Source organism: Heptranchias perlo, chromosome 22, assembly GCF_035084215.1.
Source record: "Heptranchias perlo isolate sHepPer1 chromosome 22, sHepPer1.hap1, whole genome shotgun sequence".
Classification (NCBI taxonomy): Eukaryota; Metazoa; Chordata; class Chondrichthyes; order Hexanchiformes; family Hexanchidae; genus Heptranchias; species Heptranchias perlo.
Genome location: NC_090346.1, coordinates 14,958,370 through 14,977,983, shown reverse-complemented (window position 1 = coordinate 14,977,983; position 19,614 = coordinate 14,958,370). Strand labels below are relative to the sequence as shown.

Below are 19,614 nucleotides of genomic sequence, written 5' to 3'. Positions count from 1 at the left end.
TTCAAGAGAGTTTCCTAGAACAATACGTCATGGAACCAACCAGGGAACAGGCTATTTTAGATCTTGTATTGTGTAAAGAGACAGGGTTAATTAGTAATCTCACAGTAAAGGATCCTCTGAGGAAGAGTGATCATAATATGATAGAATTTCACATTGAGTTTGAGAGTGATGAACTTAAGTCAGAAACTAGAGTCTTAAACTTAAATAAAGCCAATTATATAGGTATGAGGGGTGAGTTGGCTAAGGTAGATTGGGAAATTAGATTAAAGGGTATGATGGTAGATAAGCAGTGGCAAACATTTAAAGAAATATTTCAATATTCTCAACATACCATTGTACATATGTACATACCATTGAGAAATAAAAACTCCACGGGAAAAGTGATTCATCCGTGGCTAACTAAAGAAGTTAAGGATAGTATTAGATTAAAAGAGGCCTATAATGTAGTGAAAAGTAGTAAGCCTGAGGATTGGGAGAGTTTTAGAAACCAGCAAAGGATGGCCAAAAAATTGATTAAAAGGGAGAAAATAGAATATGAAAGAAACTTGCAAGAAATATAAAAACGGATTGTAAGAGCTTCGACAAGTGAGTAAAAAGGAAGGGAATAGCAAAAGTAAATGTTGGTCCCTTAGAAGCTGAGGCAGAACAAAATATAACGGGGAATAAGGAAATGAGAGTGAGGAACTTAAAGTAATTAATATCAGTAGAGGAAAAGTACTGGAGAAGCTAATGGGACTATAAACCGATAAATCCCCAGGAACTGATGGCCTATACCTAGGGTTCTAAAAGAGGTGGCTGCAGACATAGTGGATGCATTGGTTGTGATCTTCCAAAATCCCTAGATTCTAGAACGGTCCCAGTGGATTGGAAGGTAGCAAATGTAACCCCGCTATTCAAGAAAAGAGGGAGAGAGAAAACAGGGAACTACAGGCCAGGTAGCCTGACATCAGTCATCGGGAAAATGCTGGAATCCATTATTAAGGGAGTGGTAATAGGGCACTTAGAACATCATAATATGATTAGGCAGAGTCAACATGGTTTTATGAAAGGGAAATCGTGTTTGACAAATTTCTTCGAGTTTTTTGAGGATGTAACTAGCAGGGTAGATAAAGGGGAACCAGTGGATGTAGTATAGAATGATAGAAAAATTACAGCGCAGAAGGAGGCCATTTGGCCCATCGTGTCCGCTCCGGCTGAAAATGAGCCACCCAGCCTAATCCTACTTTCCAGCACTTGGTCCGTAGCCTTGTAGGTCACGGCACTTCAGATGCACATCCAGGTACTTTTTAAATGAGTTGTGGGTTTCCACCTCTACAGTGAGTTCCAGACCCCCACCACCCTTTGGGTGAAAAGATTTTTCATCAGCTCCCCTCCAATCCTTCTACCAATCACTTTAAATCTATGCCTCCTGGTTATTGTAAACAATTTTACAACACCAAGTTATAGTCCAGCAATTTTATTTTAAATTCACAAGCTTTCGGAGACTTCCTCCTTCCTCAGGTAAATGTTCAGGAGCTCCTTGAAGCCTACGCATTTATACATATAGAACAATACATGGTGTTTACAGAATGCCCCTGCAACTGCCCGTTGCCAAGGCAATCACCGTGTTCAGACAGAGAGGTGTCACCTGCAGAACCCCCGAATACACATTCAACAAAAAAACAAACAGGAAAAAAAACAGAGAGAGGCAGAAACATCCGGAAGGCAGAGAAAGCCAGCAAATGACCCATTATATTAAAAACAGATAACATTTGTTCGCTGGTGGGGTAACGTGTAGCGTGACATGAACCCAAGATCCCGGTTGAGGCCGTCCTCATGGGTGCGGAACTTGGCTATCAATTTCTGCTCGACGATTTTGCGTTGTCGTGTGTCTCGAAGGCCGCGTTGGAGTACGCTTACCCGAAGGTCGGTGGATGAATGTCCATGACTGCTGAAGTGTTCCCCGACAGCAGTCATGGACATTCATCCACCGACCTTCGGGTAAGCGTACTCCAAGGCGGCCTTCGAGACACACCACAACGCAAAATCGTCGAGCAGAAATTGATAGCCAAGTTCCGCACCCATGAGGACGGCCTCAACCGGGATCTTGGGTTCATGTCACGCTACACGTTACCCCACCAGCGAACAAATGTTATCTGTTTTTAATATAATGGGTCATTTGCTGGCTTTCTCTGCCTTCCGGATGTTTCTGCCTCTCTCTGTTTTTTTTCCTGTTTGTTTTTTTGTTGAATGTGTATTCGGGGGTTCTGCAGGTGACACCTCTCTGTCTGAACACGGTGATTGCCTTGGCAACGGGCAGTTGCAGGGGCATTCTGTAAACACCATGTATTGTTCTATATGTATAAATGCGTAGGCTTCAAGGAGCTCCTGAACATTTACCTGAGGAAGGAGGAAGTCTCCGAAAGCTTGTGAATTTAAAATAAAATTGCTGGACTATAACTTGGTGTTGTAAAATTGTTTACAATTGTCAACCCCAGTCCATCACCGGCATCTCCACATCCTGGTTATTGACCTTTCCGCTAAGGGAAATAGGTCCTTCCTATCCACTCTATCTAGGCCCCTCATAATTTTATACACCTCAATTAAATCACCCCTTAGCCTCCTCTGTTCCAAAGAGAACAACCCCAGCCTATCCAATCTTTTCTCATAGCTAAAATTCTCCAGCCCTGGCAACATCCTCGAATATTTGGATTTTCAAAAGGCATTTGATAAGGTGCCACATAAAAGGTTGTTACGCAAGATAAGGGCTCATGGGGTTGGGGATAATATATTAGTATGGATAGAGGATTGGTTAACGGAAGGAAAAAAGAGAGTAGGGATAAACAGATCATTTTCAGGTTGGCAGGCTGTGACTAGTGGGGTGCCGCAAGGATCGGAGCTTGGGCCTCAGCTATTTACTATCTATATTAATGACTTAGATGAAGGGACCGAGTGTAATGTATCCAAGTTTGCTGACGATACAAAGCTAGGTGGGAAAGTAAGTTGTAAAGAGGACACAAAGTGTCTGCAAAGGGATATAGACAGGTTAAGTGAGTGGGCAAGAAGGTGGCAGATGGAGTATAATGTGAGGAAATGTGAGGTTATTTACTTTGGTAGGAAGAATAGAAAAACAGAATATCTTTTAAATGGTGAGAAACTATTAAATGTTGGTGTTCAGTGAGATTTGGGTGTCCTCATACAAGAAACACAAAAAGTTAGTATGCAAGTACACCAATAATTAGGAAGGCAAATGGCATGTTGGCCTTTATTGCAAGGGGATTGGAGTACAAGAGTACAATTACTACAGTTGTACAGGGCTTTGATGAGTACTGTGTACAGTTTTGGTCTCCTTATCTAAGGAAGGACATACTTGATTTATAGGCGGTGCAATGAAGGTTCACTAGATTGATTCCTGGGATGAAAGGGTTGTCCTATGAAATGAGGTTGAGGAGAATGGGCCTATACTCTCTGGAGTTTAAAAGAATGAGAGGTGATCTCATTGAAACATAAAAGATTCTGAGGGGGTTTGACAGGGTAGATGGTGAGAGGTTGTTTCCCCCAGCTGAAGAGTCTAGAACTAGGGGGCATATTCGCAGGATAAGAGGTGGGCCATTTAAGACTGAGATGAGGAGGAATTTCTTCACTGAGAGGGTTGTGAATCTTTGGAATTCTCTACCCCAGAGGGCTGCGGATGCTGAGTTGTTGAGTATATTCAAGGCTGAGATCGATAGATTTTTGGAGTCCAGGGGAATTAAGGGATATGGGGATCGGGCAGGAAAGAGGAGCTGAGGGCCATGAACTTATTGAATGGCAGAGCAGGCTCGAGGGGCCGTATGGCCGACTCCTGCTCCTATTTCTTATGTTCTTATACCATGGCACTATTGCAAAGAAGAGCAGGGGAGTTTTCCCCAGTGTCCTGGCCAATATTTATCTCTCAACCAACATCACTAAAAGAGAACAGATAGTCTGGTCATTTATCTCATTGCTGTTTGTGGGATCTTGCTGTATGCAAATTGGCTGCCACGTTTCCTACATTACAACAGTGACTACACTTCAAAAGTACTTAATTTGCTGTAAAGCGTTTTGGGACATCCTGAGGTCCCATTGGAATATGCTGACACCTTGTGTGACTAATGTCAACCAATTTATTTATTCCAAAAGGGAAACAGATTGATGAGTCAGTATGAGACTGGTTGAGGGACAGCGGGGAAGGTCCTGAAATAGCAGCTACACATTGGGGTGAGATGGACAGCTGAACAGCCTTCTCCTATTCCTGCTCTCTAATGCTGTGTTTACATAAGCCTGAATATTAACAGATTCCAGAGTGTGGCTCAATCATCTTTCACTCAGCATCTCACTTAAACCCCAGAGTATTTTAAGAGTATGGTGAGATGGTGAAGTCTCCTGTTAATGGTTTCAGAAATAGAGAGATAATGCTCACTTTCCCTCCATCCTTCAAAGTGAATCATCTATTTCCATTGTTGAAGTGGAACTAAAGGAGGCTCCAATGTCTTGCAATTAACAGTTTGAGTGTTGCGCTGCCGGTCCACATGGAACAAATGACGCTCAATTAGTTACAATGTAGGCAAAAGAGCAATGGGAGCAATTAGCAACTCACAAGATATGTAGTCTCTTTCTAAACATATCAGCCGATATGCCCAAGATCCTGACCATTGCAGAATGGCCACTTTATCACACTCACATCTGGGTTGCATTCCACATTGCTGTAGCCATAAGGACTGAAGCCATCACTCTGTGATCACTAATATCTGCCCTCATCCTCCTGCCTCTGGCCCCCATCTGACTTGAACCAGATATCAGTCCCTGTCTTACGCACAAGTGTTTCTTCAATCTTTCCAAAGGAGAGCTAAACAAACACTTGTTGAGACAAGACTTGAAACAAAACGTAAAGCTGTTTTATTTCTTATTGATTGAACATACAGAACAACAGCTATGGTTGGATTCACTTACTTCCATCAGCACAACTCGCCTTCACATCTCTTTTTTCGTAAAAGCTTGACTCCAGTTGTTCCTGGAGGTTGAATGTCATATAGAAACATAGAAACATAGAAAATAGGAGCAAGAGTAGGCCATTCGGCCCTTCGGGCCTGCTCCGCCATTCAAAATTATCATGGCTGATCGTCTAACTCAGTACCCTGTTCCCGCTTTTTCCCCATATCCCTTGATCGCTTTATCAATAAGAAATATATCGATCTCCTTCTTGAATACATCTAATGACTTGGCCTCCTGTGATAGAGAATTCCACGTGTTCACCACCCTCCGAGTGAAGAAATTTCTCCTCATCTCGGTTCTAAATGGCTTACCCCGTATCCTGAGTCTGCGACCCCTGGTTCTGGACTCCACAGCCATTGGGATCATCCTCCCTGCATCTAGTCTGTCTAGTCCTATTAGAATTTTATATGTTTCCATGAGATCACCTCTCATTCTTCTAAACTCTAGTGAATATAGGCATAGTCGACCCAAACTCTCCTCATACGTCAGTCCTGCCATCCCAGGAATCAGTCTGGTAAACCTTCGTTGCACTCCCTCCATGGCAAGGACATCCTTCCTCAGATAAGGAGACCAAAACTGCACACAATACTCCAGATGTGGTCTCACCAAGGCCCTGTATAACTGCAGTAAGAATCCCTGCTCCTGTACTCAAATCCTCTTGCAATGAAGGCCAACATACCATTCGCCTTCCTAACTGCTTGCTGCACTTGAATGCTCGCTTTCAGCGACTGGTGTACAAGGACACCCAGGTCTCATTGCACCTCCCCTTTTCCCAATCTATCACTATTCAGATAATAAGCTGTCTTTCTGTTTTTACAACCAAAGTGGATAACCTCCCATTTATCCACGATATACTGCATCTGCCATGTTCTTGCCCATTCACCCAACTTGTCTAAATCACATTGGAGCCTCTTTGCATCCTCCTCACAGCTCATATTCCACCCCAGCTTTGTGTCATCTGCAAACTTGGAAATGTTACATTTAGTTTCCTCATCCAAATCATTGATATATATTGTGAATAGCTGGGGCCCAAGCACTGATCACTGCGGTACCCCACTAGTCACTGTCTGCCACTTGGAAAAAGACCCGTTTATTCCTACTCTCTGTTTCCAACCAATTCTCAATCCATGCCAGTATATTCCCCCCAATCCCATGTGCTTTAATTCTGCACACTAACCTCTTGTGTGGGACCTTATCAAAAGCCGTCTGAAAATCCAAGTACGCCACATCCACTGGTTCTCCCCTATCTATTCTACCAGTTACACCCTCAAAAAACTCCAGTAGATTTGTTAAGCATGATTTCCCTTTCATAAACCCATGCTGACTTTGTCCAATCCCTTTAATGCCTTCCAAGTGTCTGTTATCACATCTTTTATAGTAGACTCTAGCATTTTCCCCACTACTGATGTTAGGCTAACTGGTCTGTAATTCCGTGTTTTTTCTCTCCCTCCTTTTTTAAATAGTGGGGTTACATTTGCCACCCTCCAATCTGTAGGAACTGTTCCAGAGTCTATAGACTTTTGGAAGATGATCACCAATGCATCCACTATTTCCAGGGCCATTTCCTTTAGTACTCTGGGATGTAGATTATCAGGCCCTGAGGATTTAGCTCCATCAATTTCCCTAGCACTATTTTTTTTTACTAATACTGGTTTCCTTCAGTTCCTCCCTCTCACCAGACCCTTGGTTCCCTAACATTTTTGGCAGGTTATTTGTGTCCTCCTTTGTGAAGGCAGAACCAAAGTATGCGTTTAATTGTCCTGCCATTTCTTTGTTCCCCATTATAATTTCCCCCATTTCTGACTGTAAGGGATCTACATTTGTCTTCATTAATCTTTTTCTCTTGACATACGTATAGAAGCTTTTACAGTCAGTTTTTATGTTCCCTGCTAGTTTACTCTCATACTCTATTTTTCCCCTCTTAATCAATCTCTTTGTCCTCCTTTGCTGAATTCTGAACTGCTCCTAATCCTCAGGCTTGCCGCTTTTTCTGGCAATTTTATATGTCTCCTCTTTGAATCTAATACTATCCCTAATTTCTTTTGTAAGCCACGGTTGAGCCACCTTTCCTGTTTTATTTTTGTGCCAGACAGGAATGAATAATTGTTGTAATTCCTGCACACGTTCTTTAAATATTAGCCATTGCCTATCCACCATCATCCCTTTTAGTAAAGTTCCCCAATCTATCATAGCCAACTCGCACTTCATACTTTCGTAATTTCCTTTATTTAGATTCAGGACCCTAGTTTCGGATTCAACTACTTCACTCTCCATCTTAATGAGGAATTCTATCATGTTATGGTCGCTCTTCCCTAAGGGACCCTGCACAACAAGATTGTTAATTAATCCTTTCTCATTGCACAATACCCAGTCTAGGATTGCCTGTTCTCTAGTTGGTTCCTCAATGTATTGGTCTAGAAAACCATCACGTACACACTCCAGGAATTCCTCCCCTACAGTATTATTGCTAATTTGGTTTGATCAATCTATATGTAGATTAAAGTCACCCATGATTATAGTTATAGCCTTCTTGCTTGCGTCTCTAATTTCCTGTTTGATGCCCTCCCCTACATCTCCACTACTGTTTGGGGGCCTATACACAACCCCCACCAACGTTTTCTGCCCCTTGGTGTTTCTTAGCTCCACCCATACAGATTCCACATCGTGATTTTCTAAGCCAATATCCTTCCTCACTATTGCATTGATTTCCTCCTTTACTAACAACACTACCCCACCTTCTTTCCCCTATTGGCTGTCCTTCCTAAATATTGAATACCCCTAGATGATCAGTTCCCATCCTTGGTCACCCTGCAGCCATGTCTCCGTAATCGCAACTATATCATAACCGTTAATATCTATCTGCGCTGTTAATTCATCTAGCTTATTGCGAATGCTCCGCGCATTAAGACACAATGCCTTTAGACTTGTCTTTTTAAGATTGCTAGTCATCTTAGTTTTATTTTGCACTATGGCCCTATTTGTTTTTTGCCCTTGTTTTCTCTGCCTTCCACTATTGTATCTTCCTTTTCTGTCTTTTGTTTCTATCCTTGTTTCCCCCTCCTCTGTCTCCCTGCTCAGGTTCCCATCCCCCTGCCACTCTAGTTTAAACCTTCTCCAACAGCACTAGCAAACACCTCCGCGTGGACATCAGTCCCAGTCCTGCTCGGGTGTAACCTGTCCCGCTTGTACAGGTCCCACCTTCCCCAGAACCAGTCCCAATGTCCCAGGAATCTAAATCCCTCCCTCTTACACCATCCCTGCAGCCATGTATTCATCTGGTCTATTCTCCTGTTCCTATACTCACGAGCACATGGCACTGGTAGCAATCCTGAGATCACTACCTTTGAGGTCCCGCTTTTTAATTTATCTCCTAACTCCTTGAATTCACCTTGCAGGGCCTCATCCCTTTTTTTAACCTATGTCGTTGGTACCGATATGGACCACGACTACTGGCTGTTCACCCTCCCCCTCCAGAATGCCCTGCAGCCGCTCCGTGACATCCTTGACCCTAGCACCAGGGAGGCAACATACCATCCTGGAGTCATGTTTGCGGCCGCAGAAACGCCTATCTGTTCCCCTTACAATTGAATCCCCTATTAATATAGCCCTGCCACTCTTATTCCTCCCCTCCTGTGCAGCAGAACCACCCTTGGTGCCACGAATTTGGCTCTTGCTGCTTTCCCCTGATAAGCCATCTCCCCCAACAGTATCCAAAGCGGAATATCTGTTTGAGAGGGAGATGGCCCCAGGGGACTCCTGCTCTATCTGCCTAGTCCTTTTACTCTGCCTGGCAGTCATCCAATTCCCTTCTGCCTGCATAATCTTTACCCACGGTGTGACCACCTCACTGAACGTGCTATCCACGATAATTTCAGCATCGCGGATGCTCCACAGTGAATCCACCCGCAGCTCCAGCTCTGAAATGCAGTTAGCCAGTAGCTGGAGCTGGACACACTTTCTGCACACATGGTCGCCAGGGACACCTGTAGTGTTCATGACTTCCCACATAGCGCAGGAGGAGCATATCACGGGTGCAAGCTCTGCTGCCATGACTTGCCTTAGATTTACACTGCGTTCATCTCTCGGACTCTGTTCCTGCTCTCGGGACTCTCCTTTTACACTGCGCTCACCTCTCGGACTCTCCTTATACACTGCGCTCACCTCTCGGACTCTCCTCCCGCTCTTGGACTCTCTTTTTACACTGAACTCACCTCTCGGACTCTCCACTCGCTCTCAGACTCTCCTCCCGCTCTCGGATTCTCCTTTTACACCGCGCTCACCTCTCGGACTCATATAGATGATTGATGAATGTATATAAAAAAGACTGAGATTAACTGTGGTTCCACCTCATCTCCATTAGTAGTCACACGCCTGGTAACTCCCAGTCAACCGACGGATCCCAATGGGGAGGAGGAGTCATTGTCTGCAGCCACAGAGAAGGCAGTCTACACTCTGATGCTAAGATGTGAGAAGACCGGTCATTAGGTCCTCCAAAGATTTGAATCTGTACCACACAGGTCAGACACCAGCTTTTAGTAGCTCCAACACCCCAGTCCTTTGGGAAGGAGGAATATGCCTAGTGAACTAGGCAGTAGACAGTGCCATGCAGTTGGGATGGGCATAGCTGGAAAAACAGAATGGATTCTATAGCACCACCTTGGTGCTGTTCCATCTGGGGTTCATTACAGGCACCTGAAGACCTTTGCAGAAATCGCAGATTATCTCAAATTAATGAGATTCTTGACCCAGTAATTGCTTAAAGGTGTGTGTTTCCTCTAGAGTGTAACATTTTTACTAGCCTGTTAATCAGCATAACCAGCAAAAATTCAAGAGTTAAAACTAAGTGTACAGATTTGGGTGGCAGTCAGCATAAAAATTAAAACAATTCTTAAATATCCAAAGGGATCTGGACAAGTCTGGAATCATCAAGGAAATGAAAAAGTCGGCAAGGCTCTGGTTAATAATTTTAAAAGCTCCATCTATACAGGGGTTGTAACTGAGGTTCTTACAATATTCAAACAAGAAATAAGACATCAGCTCAGCTATTATGGACCAATTAGTTGATACATAGTTTAAGGCATCTGAACTGGAAATATATCGCCGTTCCTTCATCGTCGCTCGGTCAAAATCCTGGAATTCCCTACCTAACTGCACTGTGGGAGAACCTTCACCATACAGACCGCAGCGGTTCAAGAAGGCGGCTCACCACCACCTTTTCAAGGGCAATTAGGGATGGGCAATAAATGCTGGCCTTGCCAGCAACGCCCACAACCCATGAATAAAAAAAAACTATGAGGAGAGGCTGAAGTGCCTCCTATTGATAACTCTTTAGAGAAGGGGAGTTTGGTGGAAATATTATTCAAGTATTGAAGATTCTTAAGGGAATAGATAAATTGAATTTCAGCAATACGCTCGTTACCATAAACTCTAGTACCAGGGGACATGAGCTCAAGATTAGAAGAGGGACAGTTTAGATTTAACTATACAGAGGGTCATGAACACATGAATAGGCCCAGGAAGCAGATGGTGTGGAAAATTTTAAGGGAGAATCGGATAGATATTTCAGAGAGTATGTGATTGAGAGGAATTCATTTTTGGATCTGTCAGAATGACTGCAGAGTCTTTTTCAGTTTTGTACTTTCCAATGTTTCTGTGGGCTTTTCACCAATGATGTTAATGCAGATAAATATCAGGTAATGCACATTGGAACAGGAAACATGAGTACACAATAAAAGGATCTATTAGTAAAAGTGGCAAAGAATAAGTATTAGGGTGTGATTATTGAGCACTCACCGACAGTATACAATCAATGCAATACTGTTGTAAATGAGGCTAATGATGTACTGGGATACATCTCAAAGGTATTTAATGTGAAGTCAAAACAGGTTGTTTTATACCCATTGAAACATTGGGAGCCACATTTGGAATATATGTTCAAGAGAACATTAATGCATTGAGGAGGCTTCAGAGAAGAGGATTTAGACTCCCCAAAGATGTTCAGTGAGAAAATGAATTCCCTGGTGTGGTGCTAAGGCAAGAGGACCCCAGGTTCATTTCCTGGTCTGTGCTGAAATAGCGGCTCTTCCAAGGTGGTGAGGCTGTTAAGATTGACCAGGGTTCACATGAAAAGAACTGCCAGAAGGTGGAGTCTTACAACGCGCTGATCGGACCACACTTAGAATATTGTATTCATACGACATAAAAAGATATATAGACTTTGATGAGGACCCAGAGAAGAGAATAAAACTGATGAGCTATGAAAAAGGATTCGTGAAGTTTAAACATTGAGGAGAAGTAGGTCCCCACTGACGTTTTTAAAATATTAAATGGTAAATTTTCTAAGTCTGCTCCCAGCACAGAGCCTCACTCATCAGAAGTGCAGATTGGAGAATTGCCCACAGAAATCAGTGCGCCAGATTTGTGTTGCGTCCAATGATCCGGTGACTAATTTTACTCTTTAAGGTAAACCCAAAATATTACTTGAAAGGAAGTCAGGAAAATGGAAATGAGTGAACTGAAATTTAAAATAGATATTAGGAAAACGTTCTTAATAGTGAGCAGTGTTTGGAATAATCCACCAGGCAGAGTAGTAGAGACAAAAACATTAGTGACCATGATGAAATGTTCCACAGGGATGAGCTTCAAAGGGGAGAATGGCCTTTTCTCATTCCTGACTTTCTTGTTCCTTCTCCTGATTATCAGGAACCCTGCTGGAAACATGTGTGGGTGTGGGCATTAGAAGGAAGATTTTCCGGTTGACACCGTTTTGATGCCGGCGTTAACCCATTTATTTTAAATGGGATAATGCGATCGGAAAATCCAGGCTCAGGTGTGGACCAGAATCGTACTCGGTTATTATGCTACCAATGGTCACTGTCCAGGCTCTTGCATGAGGACTGGAGATTTGGATGAGATGTGAGTGAGCTCCCCATGCCTGTGGAACTGTACCCAGAGCCAGGACCTTCAGGAGGGAGAGGAAAAGGCCAATCAGTTTGTTAAATGATACAGAACTCTAAGGTGGATAAGTGAAACTCACAGAACTGAACTTGTTTGCTTCAAAGAAAAGAAGATTGAGAGAGGACACAATACAGATCTTTTAAATACTAAGAGGAATCAGTAATATAGAAATAAGCAGTTTATTTAACTTAGACTGTGAGCACAAATTAACAAAATGTGACTAGAAATTAGAAGAATTTCTTTGCCCTCAGGGACCTGAAAATGTGGAACAGTCTCCAAGCAAAGGCAGCTGAGGCTGTGCCAATTACAAAGAGCTGCATAACTAACTGTTCTAGAACAAATTGAAGGTTATAAGGATAACAAAGGCACAGGTGATCAAACACGCTGCACAACAAACCTTTCCTGTCCTGCTGGGACCAGGGAATGTATTACCTTTGAGAGAGTGAGTGGAGTTACCTGTGGTAGGTTTACTTTCTCATGAAATTGGGCAAGTTGGATAGGGTCCATGCAAGGGCAAACTATACAGCCTACAGAGACACCAGGCTCATGGGTTGAAGGGCCTTTCTTTATTAGACAGTTTATTTTCAGATTTAAGGAGTCTATTGCAGGGACAGAGACAGCAGCCACTGGAGGGATGCTGTCTGTCTATACCAGGGATAGGAATATAGGAATGTAAATGGCCAGCCCCAGAGTTCAGGAATAGAATACGCAGTTCACTATTTATTGATTTGCTCGCCAAACGCTTGTTCAACGCCCTCTTAAAATTAGTGATGTTATCAGCCTCAATTGCCTCCATGGGCGATCCATTCCAAACATTCATCGCTCTCTGTGTAAAGTGATTATATCTGACTTGGCCATTCAGCTTCCCTCTTCTTGAGCTCTAACCCATGCCCCCTCATTGCTGTTCACAAGGCTATGATAAACAATTTCTCAGGTTTCAATCTGTTGGTACACTTAAGAATCTTGAATACCTCATTAAGATCCCCTCTCAGTCTTGTCTTCTTTAGTGTAAACAAACTTAGCTCCGTAGTCTTTCCTTGACGTGTCTGACGCCAGGCATCAGTTGGGTAACCCTTTGCTGCATCTCTTCCAGTGGCCATGATGTCTTTCCTGTAATATGGTGACCATAAATATACACACGGCGGGGGTGGGGGGGGGAATAGGAGGTCATGCGTTGGAGTGGTGGGAAATGATTAGTTGGGGACGAACCAATTGCTTTGTGTAGGCTCAGTAACACATCCTGTGATTTGTGTTCTATTGCATAATACTATTTGCTTTATTTACCAATGTCATAGACTGTGCAGATGTTTTTAATGACCTGTCCATCAATACCCCTAAATCCGTTTTCTACGGTGCATCCTGTAGACTAAAAGCCATGCTGGAGTCTAGATAAACAATATCCACAGAGTTCCCCTTATCCACAAGCTCCAATACCTGCTCAAAGAATTCTAACAGGTTTGTCAAGCATCACCTTCCCCCATAAAACCATGCTGACTTAGCCTGCAATTCTCTAAGTGTTTCACAATACCCTCCTTCAGGATAGCCTCTAATATTTTACCCCTTACTGACGTCAAGCTCACTGGCCTGCAAGTTCCATGGCGTTTTACCCTGTTTAAAAGGTAGATGTTGTATTACCTTCTTTCCAATCCTGAAGATCCCTACTCAAACATGATCAATTTTATTGGCCATTTCCTTAAGTAACCATTGTGTGCAGGCCATCCAGCCTCTGGGCTTTATCCCCTTTCAGTGCCTTTAATGTTTCCTCTGCTTCCTTATCAGTAATTCCCTTAAAATTTCCTCCTCATTTCCCTGAAAATCAACCCTTACTTCCGGGGGAAGTCAACGGCTCCTTCTATAACCACTGATATCTGCCATTTCCCAGTTGCTGGATACCAGATCTCCATTGATGCCTTCAAAGGTCCTATTACTTCCTTGATTCTCTGTTTATTCCGGATGTACTTATAGGCGCCTTTTATATTCTTTTTTATATTTCCCTCCGATCCTAATTTCACTGTCTATTTTCACTGACAGTCTTCACCCTATCCATAAACTCCTGTCTCTTTACCACTGATCCTGTAGATCTTTTTGAGGAATGCCCTCGTTTTATCCTTATTCTTTGCATTATGTAATTTGTTGTTTATGTAAGCTTCCTCTTATTCCTAATATGCTTCTTGCCTAGTTTGGTTCCTCCAACAATTTATTCCAGTCCAGCTCCATTAACTGCTTTCTCATTGCCCCAAAGTCCGCCTTTCTAAAATTAAGAGTCTCCATTGTATAGTCTTTATCCATGGTGGGTCTGATACCAAACTCAATTCTGTTATGGTCATTGTTTCCAAGATGTTCTCTAACTTTAAAGATTTTGGCTGCTTAAAGGACTCCATCTGTGCTATATCAGGGATAGAGATAACAGATGACTGAGGGACTTCACCTGTACTGTATCAAAGATTGAGCATAGTGGCTGATTGAAGAACTCCGCCTGTACCAGGAACAGAAGATAGCAGCTGATTGAGGGACATCACCTGTACTGCACTAAGGACTTAGAACAGCGGCAGATGGAAGGACTTCGCCTGTAACACACCTGGGACTGGAGAAAGCAGCTGATTGAAGAACTCTACCTGTACTGTATTGCCCGATTTTCCGGTATGTAGCCTGGAGGCTGGAGGCTGATGTAGTATCCCATTGTCACCCAGGTTAGGATTAGCTAACAGAGCATGGACCAGTGACCACCTGGAGCCTTCTTGGGTTGTGTGGCACACACCCACTAAGCCATCTGAGCAGCTTGTTTTTTTAAAATAGTTTTGATTGGGACCATGACTTCAGCCTCCAGTACATGGAGGGAAATGAAAAACACGCAGGACAAGCCACCCCCAGGCAGAGAAGCACATGCCCCGTTACCCACCACAGCACTAACAGTAGTCACAGACACTTGCATGTGCCAGATACTGACAGGTGAGGAGGATGAGTAATGTCGGGCTGTGAGATGGGGTGAAGCTGATGTTTTAAAAAAATGTAATTAGGTCATTAAATAAACAAACACTTTCCAATTTCAAACACTCCCAGGGCAGGTACAGAACAGATTAGAGACAGAGTAAAGCTCCCTCTACACTGTCCCATCAAACACTCCCAGGGCAGGTACAGCACGGGTTAGATGCAGAGTAACGTTCCCTCTACACTGCCCCATCAAACACTCCCAGGTGAGGTATAGAATGGGTTAGATACAGAGTAAAGCTCCCTCTACACTGCCAGGACACCATACACAAACCCTTCCTTATCTGGATTCTAGCCCAGTGCCTGAAGGAAAAAGGGCAGCGTTGAACATAATGCACCATCCAGGCCCCCAAATCCCCTTAAATTTACAGAAACCAGCTAAACTCATATTACTCTTCAGACATCTCATAACAAGTCTCGCATATAATGATTGTGAAATCCCCTGCTCATTAACATTATAACCTGCCCTTAATTAGCAGAAGATCACTTCCAATGCTTCAATCAACCAGAAGGAAAAGAACTAAAGATATAAATGACACCTCTGGAATTAACCCAAATTAAACCGCCTGTGGTCCCACACTCTGATAATTATTGACATTGTCCGTATCATAAATGTGTCACTTAATTAACCCTTAAAGCACTAGTCCTGGGAGGTGAATTTGTTCGGGTAATTGCCCCTGTAATTTCGATGGAAACCCTGTTTACATGTGTAAATGGGGTTTTTGCCAAAATGATAACGGGAGAGTGGGAGAATCCCTGAGGAAATTCACCCCCATCATTTTTATTGCAACTGTGTCACCCTTTTGTGCATCTAGTATGGTAAGTATTACTCACTGTATAACTGGAAAGAGTTCCTTTTTATTTATTGGGATAAGGATACTCACTGTGTAACTATACAAGTTGCTATTTATTCAGTAGAGTAAGTATTACTTAATGCATAACTATATTGAGTTCCTGTTTGTTCAGCAAAGGATTACTAACTGTGTAGCAAAACAGTTGCTGGTTATTTAGCAGGACAATGATTAGTTATTGTGTAACTGTACAGAGTTACTGTTTATTCAGCCAGTAAGGATTACTCACTGTGTACCTGTATAGACTACCTGTTTATTCAGCAGGGTAATGATCATTCACTGTGAAACTGTAGAGAGCTCCTGTTCATCCAGCAGACGAGGGTTGAAATGCACATCACATTAGGTGCTAAATAATAAAGCTGAGTAAGGGAGGATTGAAAATCCACAGTAGTTAAATTATCAACAGATCAATATTTGCAACAATTTTGTGGATTTCAAGAAAAAAAGAGAACTATCAAAAACATTATTCCAATGATGGATTGTTTAATAGAAGGCACTGGTCTAACTGGTGCTACTGATGGGTATCTCAAAACCAGAACCAGAGGAGGAGAGAATCGGCAACAGCCTCCGTTTCATTAAAAAGAAACAACAAAAGACAGTTATGGCTGAGTTTTCAATCTTAATCTTTAAACAGCCCCTGCTCCGTTAATACAGATATTTAAAACAGAGAAATACACAACCCTTTCTTGCCCTCTCTCTTCCTAAAAGCAGCCACTAATAATCTCTAAGCAACATTTTGCTTTCTGCCTACTTCCTCAGTTTCACCATGAAACATAAAAAGAAATTCATCTGAATTCATCTACTCTTCTGTTAACATTTATGACTGGGAGGGTGTTTCTAAATCCCCATATATTTTAAAGAAGAATCCAGCTGAGCCTCTAATACTGTAAGAACTTAAGATTCATACCGAAAGTGCCGTGAAAAATTCCTGTCTTTCCCCATTTCTCAAATGTCTTCAGTATGCAGCACACACCTTGCACAGCAGTCGGGCAAACATTTCATCCCAATAAATGCACTGCACGACCGGAGGTGAGGAAGCTTCACAGTGCAGGTCAGCTGCCTCTCGGCACGTTTACTGGATGTAACGCACAGCACCACTGTTCCCTCTCACTCCAGTCTCTCGCTCAGCACCAGAACTGCAAACAGCTCCTCCGACACACTTGGTTTTTGATGATTTTTTTTTCACTCGCAGACCCAGTTTTCACAGGAACAGTAAGTAGCACGCGGGCTCGCAGAGTGCTAGTTAGGGAACTAGCTGTGTTGGGTTGTGTCGCAATTGATTTAGTTTGGTCTTGTGAGTGCAGGCAGCAGTATCTGGGAGACCGAACTGTGAAAAAGCAGAAGGTCCCCGCTGAATATCAAGCTCGTCTGTCAATTTGTCTGCCAAGCTGTACAGCTTTAGATAATTAGTCCAACTTAGAGAGATAGCTCAGATTAAATGGAATGGTTCAAGAGATTCCTGCAGTGAGGGAGAAAACTTGCACCTGCATCCAGCTCTAAGGTAGACTGTGTCCTAGTCAAACCCAGTCTCTGAAAGGATGCTCCTTAAATGATTAACCCTTCCTTCCAGGCAAAATTCTCTGAAGAAAGCCATTGTGGAACTGATATTAACAGGGTGTTTGCTGAAGATAGTGTCATTATTGTCAGGGATGAGGCTGCATTAATTACACATTGAGCTGATCTGTGAATGATTTCAGCAGTGCAGAACTCTACCAACCAGTGGCATCAAGTTCGGTCAATGGAAGTGGAAAGTTCAGCTAACAGGCACTGGGAGCTTGACAAACTGACAATGCAAGAGTTTTTCAGCTGACAGTGGACAGCTTGTTGGGGCAGTGTAGAGGGAGTGTAGAGGCAGTGCTCAGCTCAACTGATGGAAACATTAAGCTTCACGGTTGGAAGTGCTGAATGAACAGAGGCATTGAGCATGGTTGAACGGCAGAAAGGAATTCAACTGACAGCAGCTTGGAACTCAACTGGACCACAGCTTGGCCATGAGAGCTGAAGGACTACACATCAGCAACTGGTTGGGGGGGGGAGGAGGAAGGATTGAACCTTCAATCCCCACATTAAACAGTGACTGCTCTTCAAAAGTACTTCATTAGCTGTAAAGCACTTTGGGATGTCCTGAGGTTGTGAAAGGTGCTATATAAATGCAAGTCTTTCTTTTCTTTATAAACAAAAAACATACAGAACATCCTTGGAATTTTTAGTTAGTTCTCAGGCCATGGGAGGCAGTGACAAGGCTACATTTTATTGCCCGTCCCTAGATGTCCTGAATTTTACAACTGAATGGTTTGCTAAACCACTTTAGAAGTCATTAGGAGTCAACCACAATGTAGGACTGGAGTCATGTGTAGGCTAGACTAGGTAGGGGTGGCAGGTTCCTTTCCCTGCAGGACATTAGTGACTCAGTTTTTACAATAACCTGGCAGCTTTCCTGATGCCAGCCCACAAATTATCGGATTTATTGAATTTAATTTCACAATTTGCCATGGTGGGATTTGAACTCTCAATCCTGGATTGCTAGTCCACAGCCACTAGTTTACTGTACCTTGTGCAGTTTGATAGTCAAAACAAATTCTTATTTTTGGTTTGTAATGTGAAGAATTCACCAGGCATTAGTATTAACACTCTTGGGTCAAGTACAGCATAGGTTAGATACAGAGTAAAGCTCCCTCTCAACTCTGCCATCAAACACTCCCAGGGCAAGTACAGCATAGGTTAGAAACAGAGTAAATGAATAAAGAGAATAACAGTCAGAGAGAGAAAAACCAAGCGAATAACAGAGAAAGAAAAAGAAAGTCAAAGATAGAAAGAACTTGCATGTATATAGCACCTTTTACAACCTCAGGACATCCCAAAGCGCTTCACAGCCAATTAAATATTTTTGAAGGGTAGTCACTCTTGTAATATAGGGAAACACGGGAAAGGGATAGAGAAAGAGAGACCGGGAGAAACATTTAGACAGAGAGGGAAACAAAGCAAAAAAGAGAGTTAAAGAGAATGGAAAAGAGAAAAAAAGAAGGACATTAAAAAGGAAGAAACAGGGGGTGCCCAGTGGAATATCAGCTACTTTTGTGCAAAGTAAGAGTATGAAACAGGCTGATGGAGATCAAAGCTGTGAATCCCCCAGGGGAATAATGATGGGAAAGCACTTCCTCCCTGTGTTGAGCAGATCAGAGTGAAACCAGATTCGCTGATAGGAACATCAAAAAACCATTAAAATAAAACACAAAAACGCCACTAGCTGCTGCAGGATGCAGCACAGTTCCTGCAGTCACAGATCCTCATTAAATGAACCCCAAAGCTGTGGGGGGGGGGGAATTACCTTGAATCTGCATAAATACATCATTAAAAGTAACAAACACTGTCCCAATTAACAGCTGAATCCCATACAGAACAGCAACATTTATTACTTTTTTCACTTACCTGAGGCAGCTCATCCTGCAGGATGACAGTGTTTCATGCTCCACACAGAGCTGCAATCATTAGTCATATTCTAAGCGTGTAAACAGCTCTCACCGCGCAGACCCAATGGTCTAGCGATACTGTCCAACATGTTCCTCAACCTTCCAGCCCCCAATCTAAGCAACAAATGGGTCAAGAAATTGTCAGGGAATTAAAACGTGCTAAGAAATTAAAGGTGGCTAAAAGGGAACTGAAGAAACATTGGGAATATTGACCAAGTGAGGGGGAGGGGGACAAACTGATCCACAGGATGAGCCTGAGGACATTTTCCAAAGATAGGACAAGGAAAAACACAAAAATCTAGTTCACAAGTTGGATATAAATCTGCACTGTCCCAGAAAGTGAAGTCAGCCGGAGT

The 19,614-nt window shown here is 42.9% G+C and overlaps 1 protein-coding gene across 2 annotated transcripts in view; it reads right to left on the bottom strand.

Moving 5' to 3' along the window:
* grid2ipb (glutamate receptor, ionotropic, delta 2 (Grid2) interacting protein, b) overlaps positions 1-19,614 on the bottom strand; it is a 68,395-nt gene that overhangs the window by 45,326 nt on the left and 3,455 nt on the right. The window contains exon 1 of one of the 2 annotated variants that reach the window (XM_068002994.1): positions 16,696-17,219. The exons of the other annotated variant lie outside the window; for it this stretch is intronic. Within the exon in view, the coding sequence (XP_067859095.1) occupies positions 16,696-16,730 (35 nt within the window). The 5' untranslated portion in view covers positions 16,731-17,219. Of the gene's footprint in view, positions 1-16,695; positions 17,220-19,614 lie in introns of those variants that run through there. 2 annotated transcript variants of the gene reach the window in all.